The following is a 16153-nucleotide window of genomic DNA, read 5'->3' on the forward strand; positions in this document are numbered from 1 at the left end:
TCATTTTCTCTCCTTTCCCCTATAATCCCTTTCACTATTTCTTATATTCCCTGTGTGAGTGAATCATTTTCATTTTTTAAACAATTTTGCTGTGCCTTCTGAGATTTCTTCAATTTTGTCTACCAGGCCTTTTTTGAGTGTTTTATTTCTGTTATAATTTTCTTTTTTTTAAAGATTTATGTATTTGAGAGAGAGAGAAAGAGAGCGGCCAAGTACCTTGGGAGGCAGAGGGAGAAGGAGAGAATCTCCAGCAGGCCCCCTGCTGAGTGAGGAGCCTGCTGCAGGGCTCAATCCCAGGACTCTGAGATCATGACCTGAGCTGAAATCAAGAGTTGGATGCTTAACTGACTGAGCGCCCCTGTAATTTTAATTTCTGAGAGCTCATCTTTGTTCTCACGGTGCTCCTTTTTTCAATCACATCCTATTGTTTTATGATTGTGATATCTATTGCCTGTGCAGTATTAGTGTTCTGCCATAACGATGAAATTTTCTTTTATTCATTTTTATTCAGTGAGTTATAACCTGTTACTTTGATGATTTTTTTTTTTTTTTAAGTTTATGTGGCCTTAGAAAGTGAGTTAAGGAGTGTTCCTTCTAGTCCCTGGATGACTTCGTGAAAGAATAGAATGACTTATTTATTGAATGATTGTAATGAGTGTGTTCATAAATTTTCTTTTTAAATAGCGCCTGGTTCTGAAGCTGTCTGAAGGACTGTTTTTGTTTTCAAACAGGTTAATTTCTTTAATGCTTAAAATACCATTCAGCTTCTATGTCTTTTTTGGTTAAATTTGATAGTTAATAGTTTTAAAAATTACTCATTTTACCTAAGTTTTCAAACTTGCTGTCTTAAAGTGGCTTATAATAACCCTTCATTATCTCTTAAACCAGAATTCCTGCCAAGTCTAGTCTTTTTCATTCCTGATATGTTTTTCTCTTTTTCTGGATTTATCCTCCTTTGTAGATTCAAAAGTCTTTTCTTTTTTTTTTTTTTTTAAATTTTTTTTAAATTTTTATTTATTTATGATAGTCACCAAGAGAGAGGGAGAGAGGCAGAGACACAGGCAGAGGGAGAAGCAGGCTCCATGCACCGGGAGCCCGACGTGGGATTTGATCCCGGGTCTCCAGGATCGCGCCCTGGGCCAAAGGCAGGCGCCAAACCGCTGCGCCACCCAGGGATCCCCTCAAAAGTCTTTTCAAAGGATCAGCTTTGGCTTTATTGATCTTTTATGTTGTAACTTTGTTTTCTGTTTCTGCTGAGATATATCTATATATCCATATCTATATCCCCATCTATCTGTATCCATTCCTTTGTTTATTCCCTTCTTTTTTGTTTTCATCAGATTTATTTCATTGTTCTTTTCTTAATTTCTTGAATGGATATTTAGTGCTTTATTTTTCAGCCATTTTTTTAAGACTTGACAAAAAACTTGAAGTGAGGGATCAAATGTGGTGGGTGTCTGAGGGAAGTGTTCCAGGGAAAGGGAAGGCCCTGAGGAGTGTCCATGGTGTGATTGAGAGAAAAGTGAGGCCCATGTTGTGAAAGGAGTACCTGGGTGTCAAATCAGTTAAACATCTGCCTTTGGCTTAGGTTGTGATCTCAGGGTCCTGTGATCAAGCTCCCTGTTGGGCTCCTCACTAAGCAGGGAGTCTGTTTCTCCTTATACCTCTGCCCCTTCCCACCATTTGGGCTATCTTAAAAAAAAATCTTAAATAAAATCTTATAAAAAAAAAGGAAAAGACTAGCCACATCAGGGGTACCTGGGTGGCTCAGTTGGTTAAACATCTGCCTTTGGCTCAGGTCATAATCTCAGGTTCTTGGGATTGAGCCCTGCATCAGGCTTCCTGCTCAGCAGGAAGTCTGTTTCTCCCTCCCCCTGCTCATACTCTCTCTCTAATAAATAAAATCTTTAAAAAATACTAAAAAAATTTTTAAAAATGTGGAAAATTCATGTCTCCTTTCATTTGTCACTTTCTGTGCAGAGTTCTATGTTTTACACAACAGCTATAATGAGTAGAGAGAACACCATCCCAGCCACGTTATGTTTTGTGATCTTGGGCATTTTTTTTTTTTTCTTTTTTAAAGATTTTATTTGTTTATCCATGAGAGTCACAGAGAGAGGCAGAGACACAGGTAGAGGGAGAAGCCGGCTCCCTGTGGGGAGCCTGATGTGGGACTCGATCCCAGGACCCTGGAATCATGACCTGAGCCAAAGGCAGATGCTTAACCACTAATCCACCCAGGTGCCCCCAAGCTCAAATTTAAATCACTCTATTTTTAAAAAATATTTTATTTATTTATTCATGAGAGATGCACACACACAGAGAGGCAGAGACACAGGCAGAAGGAGAAGCAGGCTCCATGCAGGGAAGCCCGATACAGGACTTGATCCCAAGACCCCGGGATCACGCCTTGAGCTGAAGGCGGATGCTCAACCACTGAGCCACTGAGCCTAGGTGCTCTGATCTTGGGCTTTTTAACTTTGTTCTTATTCATCTTCCCTTTTTATAATTATTTGTTGTCAGGATTAAATAAGGCAAATGTGAGCATTCTCACACAGTAGGTGCAGAGTAAATGGTCGTTAAATGTTTTGAATTTGGCATATTTACTGAAGTGATTTCTTTCCACCCCGGTGCACACTTCTATGCTTTGGGCATCCTGCCCTCTGCGCCGTTGCCAGTGTGCCAACAGCTGTAAATGCTATAATCAGGAGTAGCAGCCTCTAGAGTCTAATATTTTCCTCCTCTGCTCATAGTTTCACTGAGCTGGACTTTCCTTGGCATGGTAATTTCATTTTCTCTCCTCATGTGCCATTGAGGACAGTAGCTGTGGTTTGTTCTCACCATTGTTAGTCTGACATGCAGTGGTACCATCACACTGAAGAATGCGGACTTTCTCCTACACTTGGTCACAGTTGTGCTCAGTGCCCACTGCCAAATCATTTCCTGGATTGCTGTGGTATCTTGCCTTTTTTGTTGGGCCTTTTCTTGTTCCTGAAATATTTCTATAATCTTCCCTTAGTCACGTTTTCTCATTTATTGTTATTCCAGTTTTGCTCACTTTATATCCTGTCAAGCTGGGGTCAGCAAGGATTTTCTTTCTTTTTTTTTTTTTTTGAAGAATTTTATTTATTTATTCATGAGAGATGCAGAGGGAGAGGCAGAGACATAGGCAGAGGGAGAAGCAGGCTCCCTGTGGGGAGCCCAGCGTGGGACTCGATCCTAGGACCCAGGATCACAACTGGACAGATGTGTAACCACTGAGCCACCCAGGCGTCTCTCAGCAAGGATTTTCTGTAAAAGTCCAGTTGATCGATATTTTACACTGCAGACCAAATGTGGTCTCTGTCACATTCTTGTTTTTTTTTTTTTTTTTTTAAAGATTTTATTCATTTATTCATGAGAGACACAGAGAAGGGTAGAGACACAGGCAGAGGGACAAGCAGGCTCCCTATGGGGAACCCGACGTGGGACTTGATCCCGGGACCCCAGGATCACGCCCTGAGCCGAAAGCAGACACTCAACCTCTGAGCCACCCAGGCGTCCCTCTGTCACATTCTTTTGCCCCTCCCCCAAAATGTAAAAGCCATTTCTGACTTTAATAAATATGAATTTTTAAAATTTTTTTCTTGCTTTTTCTTAAGTTTTAAATTGTGAAATGAGTATATATTTAATTCTGTCACTTCTGTCTTCATGTTTCTTAATCTTTCTTTCCTATGTTCCACCTCTTTGACTCTGCTATGGTCTGAGTGATTTCCTTTGACATATCTGCCAGTTCCCTAACTCACCTTTAGTTTCTCTAATCTGTTAAATCTGCCTATTGAATTTATTAATTTTTAATTTTTATTTATTTTTTTGAGAGAGAGTACACACACCATGGATAGGGGGAGGGGCAGAGGGAGAGGGAGAGAGACTCCCAAGCCGGCTTCCCACCCAGCACAGAGCCCAATACACGATTTGATCTCATGACCTGGAGATCATGACCTGAATGGAGGGCAGACGCTTAAAATGAACCCAGGTGCCCCAAGCTTTTTATTTCTAATAATACATTTTTTATCTATTAGAAGTTCTGTTTGGTTCATTTTTTCCCCTTCCTTCTTTTCGCTTTCTTTTCTTTCTTTCTTTTTTTTAACGTTAATTCTACCCCTGATGTGGGGCTCAGACTCATGACAGGGAGATTAAGATTGCATGCTCCACTGGCAGCTGAGCCAGCCAGGTGCCCTTGCTTGGTTCATTTTCAAATCAACTTGTTCGATTCATGGTATTTTTATTTCCTTATTTGTTGTAGATATGACTGAGTGAGTGTGTGATCTGCTTATTTTTCTCAGAAGTGTATCTTGGAAAATGTTTGAGGTCAAGGATAGCAAAGTTGGTTTCTCCAAAGGAGATTGCATTTGCTTCTGTCATTTGCCTAGGGCCCCTTCCAGTCCTTGGCTCTTAAAATAAATTCTGGGTTTGAGGTTTTTCAGAACACCCAAGTAGTATTTTAAGTTGTAATTACCCATGTGAGGGTTGGCTTGTGGTTTTTAATTCTCAGGGGAGATGTTTTTCTTCCCTCTCTCCAATGCCGTGGCTCAGGGCAGCACCCCCTTACCCCCTTTAAATAGTTCCTGTGGAATATAGAAGCTCATTTCTAGTTTATCTGCATGCTGAGAGTTGTAGCTTTTTGAGGTACCAGCTTTTCAAGGGTCTTCAAACTCCCCATCTTAGGTAGGTCAGTATTGTTTGTCTTCTATTCCCAGGGGCCTTCAAGGCTAAAAGAGTTGATAGTTGAATTTATCCAATTTGGTAAACACTTTCAAGGTGAAAATCAGCTTTAACCAATGCGATTGACCTTTCTCTGTTCCTGTCTTCATTTAACTTTTGTTTAACTTTTGTTCTGAATATTCCTTTATTTCTTGTCAACTTATGAATGCCTTTGAGAGAATATTTTAAAATGCTTTTCCTGTATTTTTTGTTGTATTCAATGGGAAATTTAGCTTCTGAGTCTACAGTGTTGCTGGAAGCAAAAGAGTCTCTATTTTTTTTAAAATTTTTATATTCCCAATTAGATTTTATCGTTCTTGGTAGGAGTGACCATGCCTAGGACTTCCTTATGCAGTCTCAGTGTTCAGTGTAAACTCAACGATATATAGGTAGATGTTCAGCTAAAAATGCTTTGGAAGGCCTTCATTTTACATGGTTTATATCAAATTATATTTTTTCATCTTCCCAGTTATTTGTGGGGGTCAGTATATTATTATAACCTCTATTTTACAGATAAGTTAACTAAGACTTAAGGGAAGAATCGGCACAAATCTAGTAATTATTTGGACTAGGATTTGGATTCATGACTTTTGACTCATAATTTTGTGTCCTTTCCACTACACCATGTTGCTTTTTAATTAACATTGTTGACATTTGACATCTCTTGATTATTGTATGTAGATGATAAAAATTCTTGGGAAACCACCTGGTTAATAATATCTGGATGAAATTACCTCTAAATTCTCACCTGAAAGAAATTGTTAGACGGGTGTTCGGGTGTTCGCTTTGCTTAATCTTTTATCATAGTGACTTAAAACGAGATATTGACTTCTGTTAACAGAAAGCAGAAAAGAAGAAAATGAAATACAGCATTGTGAAATACTTTTGTTGTAAAATATAGATAATTTTTGTCTTTTCCAACAGGTGTGTATGTAATATAGATTGCAGTGGCTACAGTTTTAATCCTGTGTGTGCTTCTGATGGGAGTTCCTACAACAATCCTTGTTTTGTTCGAGAAGCATCTTGTATAAAGCAAGAACAAATTGATATAAGGCATCTTGGTCATTGCACAGGTAAAACCCATTCTACTCATTGAGAGATCTGTCTTTAATATTCTATGTCTGAAATCTTATTTGTCATTTTGGTAGTGTTCCAAAATTTGTAAAATGAGAAGTCTTTGATGTTCTTTTTGTTTCTTTTCTTTATATTTTCGAATTTCTTTGGTTACTAATTTAGATTTTTTTCCATTTATTTTCATTTTCTCAGTATTCGAACCATGCTTTTTTATTGATTATGTAGTTACTAAGTTCTTCCTAACATAGATTTGTAGATACATTTATAGTTCTTAAAGGTTGTCTCAAATTTAAAATGATTATAGTTGTTTAATAGTTAACTTATCTTAATTATAGTAAAACTACAAGCATTGCCATATATTCATCTTTTTTTAGAGCATAAAAGTTTACTTTATTTTCACATTCTCACTGTAGTTTTCGCCCCTACACATTGTGTACTGTTAGAGATTTTGGTGTGAGGTTATAGAATGTAAGGAAAAATTATTACCTTCAATTTAAAATTCTTTTTGCTTTTCTGCTTTTTTTTGTCATAGTTTATTTATTTTTTATTTTTTAAAGATTTTATTTATTTATTCATGATAGACATAGAGAGAGAGAGAGAGAGAGAGAGAGAGAGAGAGAGGCAGAGAGAGAAGCAGGCTTCATGCCAGGAGCTTGATGTGGGACTTAATCCCGGGACTCCAGGACCACACCCTGGGCTGAAGGCAGGCGCCAAACCGCTGAGCCACCCAGGGATCCCCTTGTCATAGTTTAGAGCCATGATACCAAGTAAGAATTTGATCTTGTTTTCCATTTTGACTAGAAATATCCAGTCACTATAGGCAGAAATTCTCTATCTTCTTACCTTAGTAATATACATATGAGCTAGGATAATATATCATTTCCTAGTAATATACAGCGTAGAAGAGCCAACACATTTTCATGAACTTGTAGATCTTTCCTGCTTGGCAGGTCCATCCTTCCTACCTTTTTTGGACGTACTAAGAGATATATTTTTATTTAAGCTAAGAGAAAATGTTGTAAGCCAAAGTTTAGTACGTTATATTGTAATAAATTAATTGTGAAATACTGCACAAGGGATTCCAGTACCCTGGTCTAACCAGAGGATACTCAAGAAGCTCATTAGAGGATTTCCAGGTGGAGGCTAGGAGAGCAAACCATTTGCTGATAGACCCTTTTAGGTAGATAGTTCACTTAGCCTTAATCTTAAAGAAATTTATAGTTTGTTTTTCTTTCATAGAGTGGCATTTAGAGCCTAAGTTGAAACAGTAGCTTAGAGAAATAATACTTTTTATGAAGAACTGGTTCATCATTGAATGGTATTATCTGGAATTTCAACTTCAAGTTGGTCAAGCTTGAGAATTTTGTTAAATTGAAATTTTATGTAGAATCCTTTGGAGTAGTTAGTCCTTAACTTTTATCTTGGTCCTCTTGATAATACTTCCATTCATACCTAACTATACCTTTGCTTTCCTCCCTCACTATGTAGTAGGAAGCTGAAGCTTGTGCTCCCAACAGGCATTTGTGGTTCATTTACAGTCTTCCCAGTCCAAATACAATTCACCAGTCTGGGGTCATTTCTGTCCTAAATTTTGTCTGATAACATAGCCGAGATTCTACCTTGATCTTAAACTGATAGGTTTCCAGGGAAACAGTGGTAGGAGAGGTAAATCCTGAGACCATTGTCTCTTGGAGAGAGGATTAATCCTTTCCCTTCGGGGTAGGTGTTATTTTAGTTTGCACAGGGAAGACTTTTTAAGGAGATGACATTTGAGCTGAACTCTAAATGAAATTAGATTGTTCATCTTGCAGAACATGTATATATTTGGGATGCCTTGAGGCCTAAGATAGAAATGGCACAATAAATCAAGAGAGTGGTGGGAAACGTGAGCAGGATAAGTGGGCAGAGTTGGGAAGGACCTGCAGCATTTGGAATATTTGCGAATTTCATGGTATGACTTAAACGTCCTATGTCTTAATTTGAAAACTTTTCTCTTATAGACACAGATGACACTAGTTTGTTGGGAAAAAAAGATGATGGACTACAGTATCGACCAGATGTGAAAGGTATTGAATCATGATTTTCCAAATTTTGGCCAACTATTGAAATATGGTCACTAGCTGTCCTTAGTAGTAGTGATCCTTCCAATTTTGCTCTCTATGAGAATTTATAGGGTATATTATTAGTAATACTATGAAATGAAATAGGTAAGGTGCTTATTCTCAGTTTATAGAATACTCTCATGTATGCTTTTTTTAAATTAAAATTTTTATTGAGATAATTGCAGATTCACATGCAGTTGCAAGAAATTATACAGAAAGATCCCTCATCTTTGCTATTTAAATCCTCCTTACTTCTTTAGAATCTGCTATTAATGCTTGCCCTCTTTGCACCAGTCTTTGATCCTTCTGCTTGGAATTTTTCCCTTAACTAGTATTCATCCTTAAAGCCTTAGCTTAGAAGTCATTTCCTCTTGGGCAGTATTCATTGATTCCTTAAGTTTAGATTAGGTGCCTCTCTATATACTCTCCTATCCAAACACTTAACCTATGTTAATTATAATTCTCTTTTTTAACTCATCTGTATCCCCCTCTAGGACCTGGGTTTTATGAGGACAGGAGACTGTATCTCTCTTGTTCACTTTTGTATTCCTAATTCTTGGCAGAATGTTTGGCACAGATGTAGGTGCTCCATACTTGTCAAAAGAATGGATACAGCTCAAAGAAACTGTAGGATTTATTTGTACAGAGTGTTACATGTAGTAAAGGTCAGAGTAGCAGGGATTGAATTCCTTGACCTGAAGTCCAATGCTCTTTGATTAATTTGATTCTTACAACTACGGTGAGGGCTAAGGATCAAGGGGAACATTGAGGCTCTGTGAGGTTCTATCTAGAGAACTGAAGCAGGTCTAGATCTTGAGACTCTTATTTTGAGACTTAAATATAATTGCTCTTGCACACATGCATCTTCTATCCATTTGTTGGGTTATAATAATGAAGAATTGTTTTTAGATGTGTAATCCACCTTTTCTGCCTAATTTCTTTCTTTTTTTTTTTTTAAGATTTTATATATTTATTTGATGGAGAGAACACACAAACAGGGAGAGTGGTAGGCAAATGGAGAGGGAGTAGCAGGCTTTACATTAAAAAATATGTAAGGGACGCCTGGGTGGCTCAGTGGTTGAGCGTCTGCCTTCGGCTCAGGACGTGATCCCAGAGTTCCGGAATTGAGTTCTGCATCGGGCTCCCTGTGATGAGCCTGCTGTTCCCTCTGCCTGTGTCTCTGCCTCTCTCTGTGTCGCTCATGAATAAATAAATAAAATCTTAAAATTTTTTAAATGTAAAATGAGAATAATAACAGTACCTATCTCATAATTTTATAAAAATGAAATAGTACAGGGGTGCCTGGCTGGCTCCTTTGGTAAAGTGTCCGACTCTTGGCTTAGACTCAGGTCATGATCTCATGGGTCATGAGATGGAGCCCTGTGTTGGGCTCCGTGCTTAGTTCGGAGTCTGCTTGAGGATTCTCTCTGCCATTCTCCCTCTGCCCCTTCCCCCACTTCACGCTTACACACTCTCTCTAAAATAAATAATTAATCCTAAAAAATTAAATAATACATGTCAAGTGCTTAGAACAGTTTCTGACATACTCATAAGTGCTTAATAAATGGTAGCTGTTATTATCATTGAATAATTTGTTATTTCCCTCACTAGAATCATGTCACACCTGAATCATTTATATCTCATGAGCTCCTGAAATATCAGTTTCCTATGTTGATACAAGTGCTGTATTTAAAATAGAAATCTTCTGTATTCCCGTAGGAGACATAATAGATCAGCCCCGGTTTTATTCTCTATACTGTTAGTACATGACCAGAATATGAAGGCTGTTTTTCAGTAAGTAGAAACTCATACTTAATATTTGGGGAATTGTGTATGCCCCAAATACTTATCTGCCTTTGATAAAATTACAGGGATAATTTAGTGGCTAGGCCACTTTTGAGATACTGATAATTCTTTACACATGAGAATTGATCCATAGGGGCACTTGAGTGGCTCAGTTAAGTGTTTGCCTTTGGCTCAGGTCATGAACCCAGGGTCCTGGGCTCACCCATGTTGGGCTCCCTGCTTAGCAGGGGCCTGCATCTCCCTCTCCTCTGTGATCATGCTATTTTTGTTGCTATGTCTGTCTCTCTTTCAAATAAATACAATCTTTTTTTAGAAGAATTGATCTATAACTCATAAAATTATCATCAATAGATATAATTTATTATGTGCCTACATTACACTGGTCATTTTATTAGACTGTTGATGGATAGAAAGATATCTAATACATGACATTCATCTTTAAAGAGCTTTTGATATCATAAGAAATGAATATAATGTAACAAAGTAGAAATTGGTTATTGTCATCAGTGTAGAGTGGTTAAAAGTGTAATAGGCATTCAGAAAAGAAGAGATTACTATTTGGTGGAAGATAGTGAGGATCTGAGAAACTTAATGGAAGAAGTAGATTTTGGACTGAACCTTGAAGGATCTTTGGATTTAACAGAGGTCAAAAGGATATTTAAGGAGAGTAGAAGAGTATGAGCGGAGGTGTGGATGTAAATGTTATGATAGAATGGTAAGGAGTCCTTTTTTGTCTGGAGAGTAGGAGGCTTAAGAGTAGAAGTAGAAGGCGAGAGTAGACTAGAAAGCTTGGGGCCAGATTGTGTAGTATCTTTTTTTTTTAGATTTCATTTATTTATTTAAAATTTTAAAATTTTATTTATTTATCTGAGAGAGAGAGAAAGCATGAGTAAGGGTGGGGGAAAGGGGCAGAGGGAGAGGAAGAGGCAGACTCCCCACTGAACAGGGAGCCCAGTGTGGCTTGATCCTAGGCCCCAAAATCATGACCTGAGCTGAAGGCACCCAGGTGCCTCAGATTGAATAGTGTCTTTTTTTTTTTTTTTTTTTTAAAGATTTTATTTCTTTATTCATGAGAAACACATACAGAGAGAGAGAGAGAGAGAGCCATAGAGACACAGGCATAGAGAGAAGCAGGCTCCATGCAGGGAGCCTGACGTGGGACTTGATCCTGGGTCTCCAGGATCAGGCCCTGGGCCGAAGGTGGCGCTAAACCGCCGAGCCACCCGGGCTGCCCAGTATAGTGTCTTAAATGTTATGTTGTCCTAGGAAATTTAAACTTTATTTGTAGGCAGTGGAGAATCTTAATATATTTGAAAAAGACAAGGCTGCAAAGTTAACTAGTTGAATGAATGATACCTGGCAGGAATGTTGCAACATTATTATATATACTGGACTGGAGGCAAGGAGATCAGTTACGTAGATTCAAAGGGAATAGACTTGGCTTAGATCAGAGGGATAGAGAGTTCAGATGACTTGGATGATAGATTCTATTTATAGAACTAAGGATGTTGGGAGGGGAAGGTGTTTGAAGTAAGGTAAAGGAGGAGTTGATGGTGGAGGTGATTAATTTTGGAGCTTGAATTTCTTGTGGAATTCTCCAGATGACTTTATTTAACATAAATTTACAAGTCAGTCCTTGGAAATAGAAGTGATAGGTAACTAAGTCTTGAGAATGAGTAAGAGATTATAGAGCAGATTGTTAGATTCTTGCACACCTGAGATAAGGCTAGCATGATCAAGAAACAAAACTTTTCATATCATTTCAATTCATTTATTTTTATTTTTTATTATTTATTTATTTTTTTAAAAAAGATTTTATTTATTTATTCATGAGTGACACAGAGAGAGAAGCAGAGACACAGGCAGAGGGAGAAGCAGGCTCCATGCAGGGAGCCTGACGCGGGGTCCTGGATCCCCAGGATCACGCCCCAGGCCGAAGGTGGCTCAGCTAAACTGCTGAGCTACTGGGGCTGCCCTCATTTCAATTAATTTAAATTTAAATAGCCACATGTGGACTGTGGCTACCATATTGGACAGGGGAGACAAAGAGCATAATGAGAGTTGCAGAAAGTTCTATTAGACAGCATATTACAAAGGAGAGGAGGCTTGATTTAGGATGAAGCAGAATCAGGATCCAGAGACAAACAAGATGACTAGGGTGGCACAGAAGCCAAAACGGAGAGGTCGCATAAAGATATCAGAGGACGAGCATTGACTCTAAAGAGAAGGGAATCATTGGTAATCTTGGACCAAGGAGTTTCTCTTGAGTTATAAATATGAAATCCAAATTGTGAAAGAGTTAAGACATATTCTAGTAGTGAGTAGAGGTAAAATGTAGTTGTTTTGTATTTCCCCCCATTTGCTTCTTTTTTTTTGTCCTCACAAGCATTTATAGGAGGCCTTTAATAAGTACTTGTGTCCCTGGTACACAAACAAGACTAGGTAGGTAGGGATCTAGGGATGGAGGTTACAAAGTGAAAAGCAGGAATACAACATCAGCAAGAAACTGGACACACATTGGAAGATTGTACTCAGTAGGGAAGAGTTTTTAAAGTCAATCTCTTGGAGAGTAGTGCTCATGAAATGGAACATTTGAATGTCCATGGTGGCTGAATTAGTGCTCTTCTTGAGCTGTTGGGAAACCTGTGTTAAATATTGAAATTATAGTGTTGGAAACTATTGTAGATATTGAAGCCATACAGAGTATGATTGTTGAGCATGAGGTATTTAGGAGATGGGTATGTGATATTTAAAAAACTTGACAATAGAAAATTGCAAACACCATATAAACAGGATAGTGTAATGAACCCTCATGTACCCAATATCCACTTTCAACAGTTTTAAGCATTCTGTCATTCTTATTTTCTCTGTATACCTCTACCCACTTATCATTATTCTTATTTTACAGGTGTTTTTTTGAGGTCTAACTTACATTCAGTGAGATATACGAATGTTAAGGTATCAGTTTTGAAAAATGAATACACCCCATGTATACTACATTTTATCATAGTCTCTAACATTCTCTCTACCCAGGAAGTTCCTCTGTGGGATGTGACATTTCAACGTGGCGGCCACTTTTATCCAAAGGATATTTTCATACAGCCTAAAATCTAACCGTAACAACCTTTTTTATTTCCAAGACATTCTTGCTTCATTCCTGAGCTTCACTTCACCCCCAACCCTCATCCCCTGTTTGGCCTCATCCTCTAAATAGCCTCTCTTCCTGCTGACCAGCGCTACCAGAAATACTGAAATACTGATATTATTTTACCCATTACTTGGTGACTCTCGTTTCTATGTTTTAATATTCTTTTTTTTTTTTTTAAAGATTTATTTATTTTGAAAGAGAGTGTGTGCGAGCAGGGGGAGGGGCAGAGCGAGAGAGAATTCTCAAGCAGCCACCCCTCTGTGAATGTGGAGCCTGACATGGGGCTCGATTCCAGGACCCTGAGATCATGACCTGATCTAAATCAAGAATCAGATGCTTAAGCTTAACTGATTGTGCCACTGAGGTGCTCCTCATTTAAATATTTTAATACAGCTCTTTTGATAAGCTCTTTCTAAGGTGGTCTTGAGAAATTGCCCTCATTGAAAGGTAAGACTGAGCCAGTTGCTAGAATCTTGGAATTCTGAGAGTGTGTGTTATGGAGCAGGTAAAGCGTGGGATTGATGAGGATTGATGAGCATGCTGAGGATTTTTAGAAGGCCGTCTGGGTAGATGGCACAGATGCCTAAGAGATGAAGGTCATTGGGAGAGGAGAATGGAATACTGATCTGGAGGTGACAATGGGAAGCACAGCAGGGGAAAGTGGAAGGGAAGGGGATATAGGATGTAATGTGATCCTTGGTATGTCAGGGAAAAGAAAGGAGTACTTCCTAAGGGAAGAATGGCTGAGGAGGTGGATGAGTTTATTTATATCAGAAAATGTATTTCACTGGGCAGTGTGGAAAGGATAGGAAAGGAGGAATTAGGGTTTGTATGGAAAATAGAAGGATTTAGGAATGACAGTGGGAGGTGTTGGAGGGTAGGCAGGCTTTTATACTTACATAGGTAATTTAACCCCATAGGTGGATGGGGTCTTGGGAGACTGGGGTTAGGGAATGCTGTATGGAGGAATAGGTTAGTGACAGAGCTTGGGGTGCAGGGTAGTATAGGGAAAATAAGAGAGAATATACTGAATTACTTAACTGTAGGAATTTGTAGAAATGAGCCAGAGAGTTACTGATGTAGTGGTGATGTGGTTGTTGTGGCCTCAGCAAATGATCTACCAGGTGCATGTCTTGGTTGTTAATAGCAACTCCTTATGCTTTATTTAGGTTGTTCATTGATGCACCAGGACAGCCAGCCAGTGGAACATGCCTTTTGCAGATAGGCCATCTGGTGCTGGGTTTTCTTATAACATCATCGCTTAGAACCATACTCTCCTTTGTATTTGAAAACACTGCCGCTGGTGGTAGATTTGTTTCTGAATGCCTCTGTGGGTGGAAGGAGCCACTGGGTGACCAAGTATACTTTTTATATCTCACACACACAAACATTGTTCAGAGTCGAGCAATTGCAGCTATTGTTCACGGAGCCTGTCACCACTTGCCTAAGGGCATTGTTTGGAGAAGGCCATTCTGTGCCCAATTCTTGCTGTGCGAAGCTACATCTGTGCTGTGGTTTCTGAAACTGTGCTTTATTACATCTTTAAAGCCTTTTTACATTTCCTTTTTGAAGTTAATCTAATTTACTTGGTCCAGAGAGCAGGTGCTTGGACATTCTGCTTTTGTCCATTCCCTATGCATCTCCCAACGTAGTTTGGTGAAATAATAGTGTGATGGTTAAGAGCTTGCTCTGTGGAATCAGACTTGGTCTACACTTAAAGGCTGTGGCCTGGTTTCTCAGAACCTCAATGATCATGTCTATACAGTGGGGGGGACACTAATATCTACTGCCTAGGATTACTCTGATTTTTAAATGCTATATCTCTGAATTTTTGTCGATGTTATTATGATGATTGTCAGTATTTTTATTTTCTGTTTTCATTGTTGGTACCTGGCTGTGGTCAAAGGTCTCACTATTGGTGAGTCTCCCTGTAATCTACATCATGTTTAATGTGGCTAATAAGTGGTATCAATAGGGTATTCATCCATTCAATAGTTATTCCTCATGCGCCCTTTTTGTGTCAGGTGCTTTCACATATTTGTGTTATTATTTGATCCTTATCACAACCATGTTATTCTCATTTTGCAGATGAAGAAGCTGAAGCTGTGAGTTTGTGGCATGTAGAATGGCAGAGCAAGGACTAGAATTCAGGCTTTCTGACTCTAAGCCCTGCTGCTCTTTTTCTTATATCACAGCTATTCCAGAATACGCTTCTGCTCCTTTGCTTTCTTTACTTAATTTCCTTCGGAACTTTAATGTACTCTCAGCCATCACCTTGGTGAACATTTGTTCTCTAGCCTTGATTTAGAGCTTAATCTTAAGTGCTTGTTTCATATATTCATATGTAGTGCCTGGAATATAATAAGTGCTTAATAAATACTTTGGATGACTAGAGGTCTCAATTTGAACTCAGCTTACTACATTTGCTCTACTGAACCCTCCTGTCTTTAGACTCATATTTAGAGTCATTTTTTGCCAATTTTTAAAATTCTGGTAAAATCTATAAAACAGAATTTACCATTTTAACCATTTTTAAGTGCACAGCTCAGTACTATTAAATGCATTCATGATGTGCAACCACCACTACCATCCATTTCTAGAGCTCTTTCATCTGTGTTTTTTAAAGATTCATTTATTCACTTCAGAGAGAGTGCATGCACATGGGGGCAGTAGCAGAGGCAGGGAGAGAGAGAGAATCCTAAAGCAGACTCCCCACTAAGCATGGAGCCCCAGGTGGGACTTAATCTCATGACCTTGAGATCATGACCTGAGAAACCAAGTGTCAGATGCTAAGCATCTGAGGCCACCCAGAGGCCCTAGAGCCCTTTCATCTTGTAAAACAAGCTATACTCAATAAATAATAGCTTCCCACTTACTCTTCCTCTCAGCTCCAGCAGCTATCGTTCTTTTTGTTTCTATAATTTTGGCTACTCCAAGTACCTCATACAAGTTGAATCCTATAGTGTTTGTCTTTTTGTGACTGACTTATTTCAGTGAGCATAATGTCCTCAAGATTAATCTGTGTTATAGTATAAGTCAGAATTTCCTTTTTGAGGTTGAATAGTGTTCCATCAAATGTATGGACTGTGTTTTATTTATCATTCATTGATGGACATTTGTGTTGGTTTTCACATTTCAGCTATTATGAATATTGCTGTGAATATGGGTATATAGTTGCTCTTTGAACCCTGCAGTTCTTTTGCGTATATCCCCAGAAATGGAATTGCTGGGTCATATGGTAATTATATATTTAATTTTTTGAGGAACCACCATACTGTTT

The 16153-nt window shown here is 38.5% G+C and overlaps 1 protein-coding gene across 2 annotated transcripts in view; it reads left to right on the forward strand.

The window, feature by feature from the left end:
- TMEFF1 (transmembrane protein with EGF like and two follistatin like domains 1) overlaps positions 1 to 16153 on the forward strand; it is an 80800-nt gene that overhangs the window by 48096 nt on the left and 16551 nt on the right. The window contains exons 6-7 of one of the 2 annotated variants that reach the window (XM_077912701.1): positions 5668 to 5816; positions 7818 to 7883. In XM_077912701.1, the coding sequence (XP_077768827.1) occupies positions 5668 to 5816; positions 7818 to 7883 (215 nt within the window). The remainder of the gene's footprint in view (positions 1 to 5667; positions 5817 to 7817; positions 7884 to 16153) is intronic. The other variant, XM_077912702.1, reaches the window with a different exon arrangement.

This window comes from Canis aureus, chromosome 10, assembly GCF_053574225.1.
Source record: "Canis aureus isolate CA01 chromosome 10, VMU_Caureus_v.1.0, whole genome shotgun sequence".
In the NCBI taxonomy this organism is placed as follows: Eukaryota; Metazoa; Chordata; class Mammalia; order Carnivora; family Canidae; genus Canis; species Canis aureus.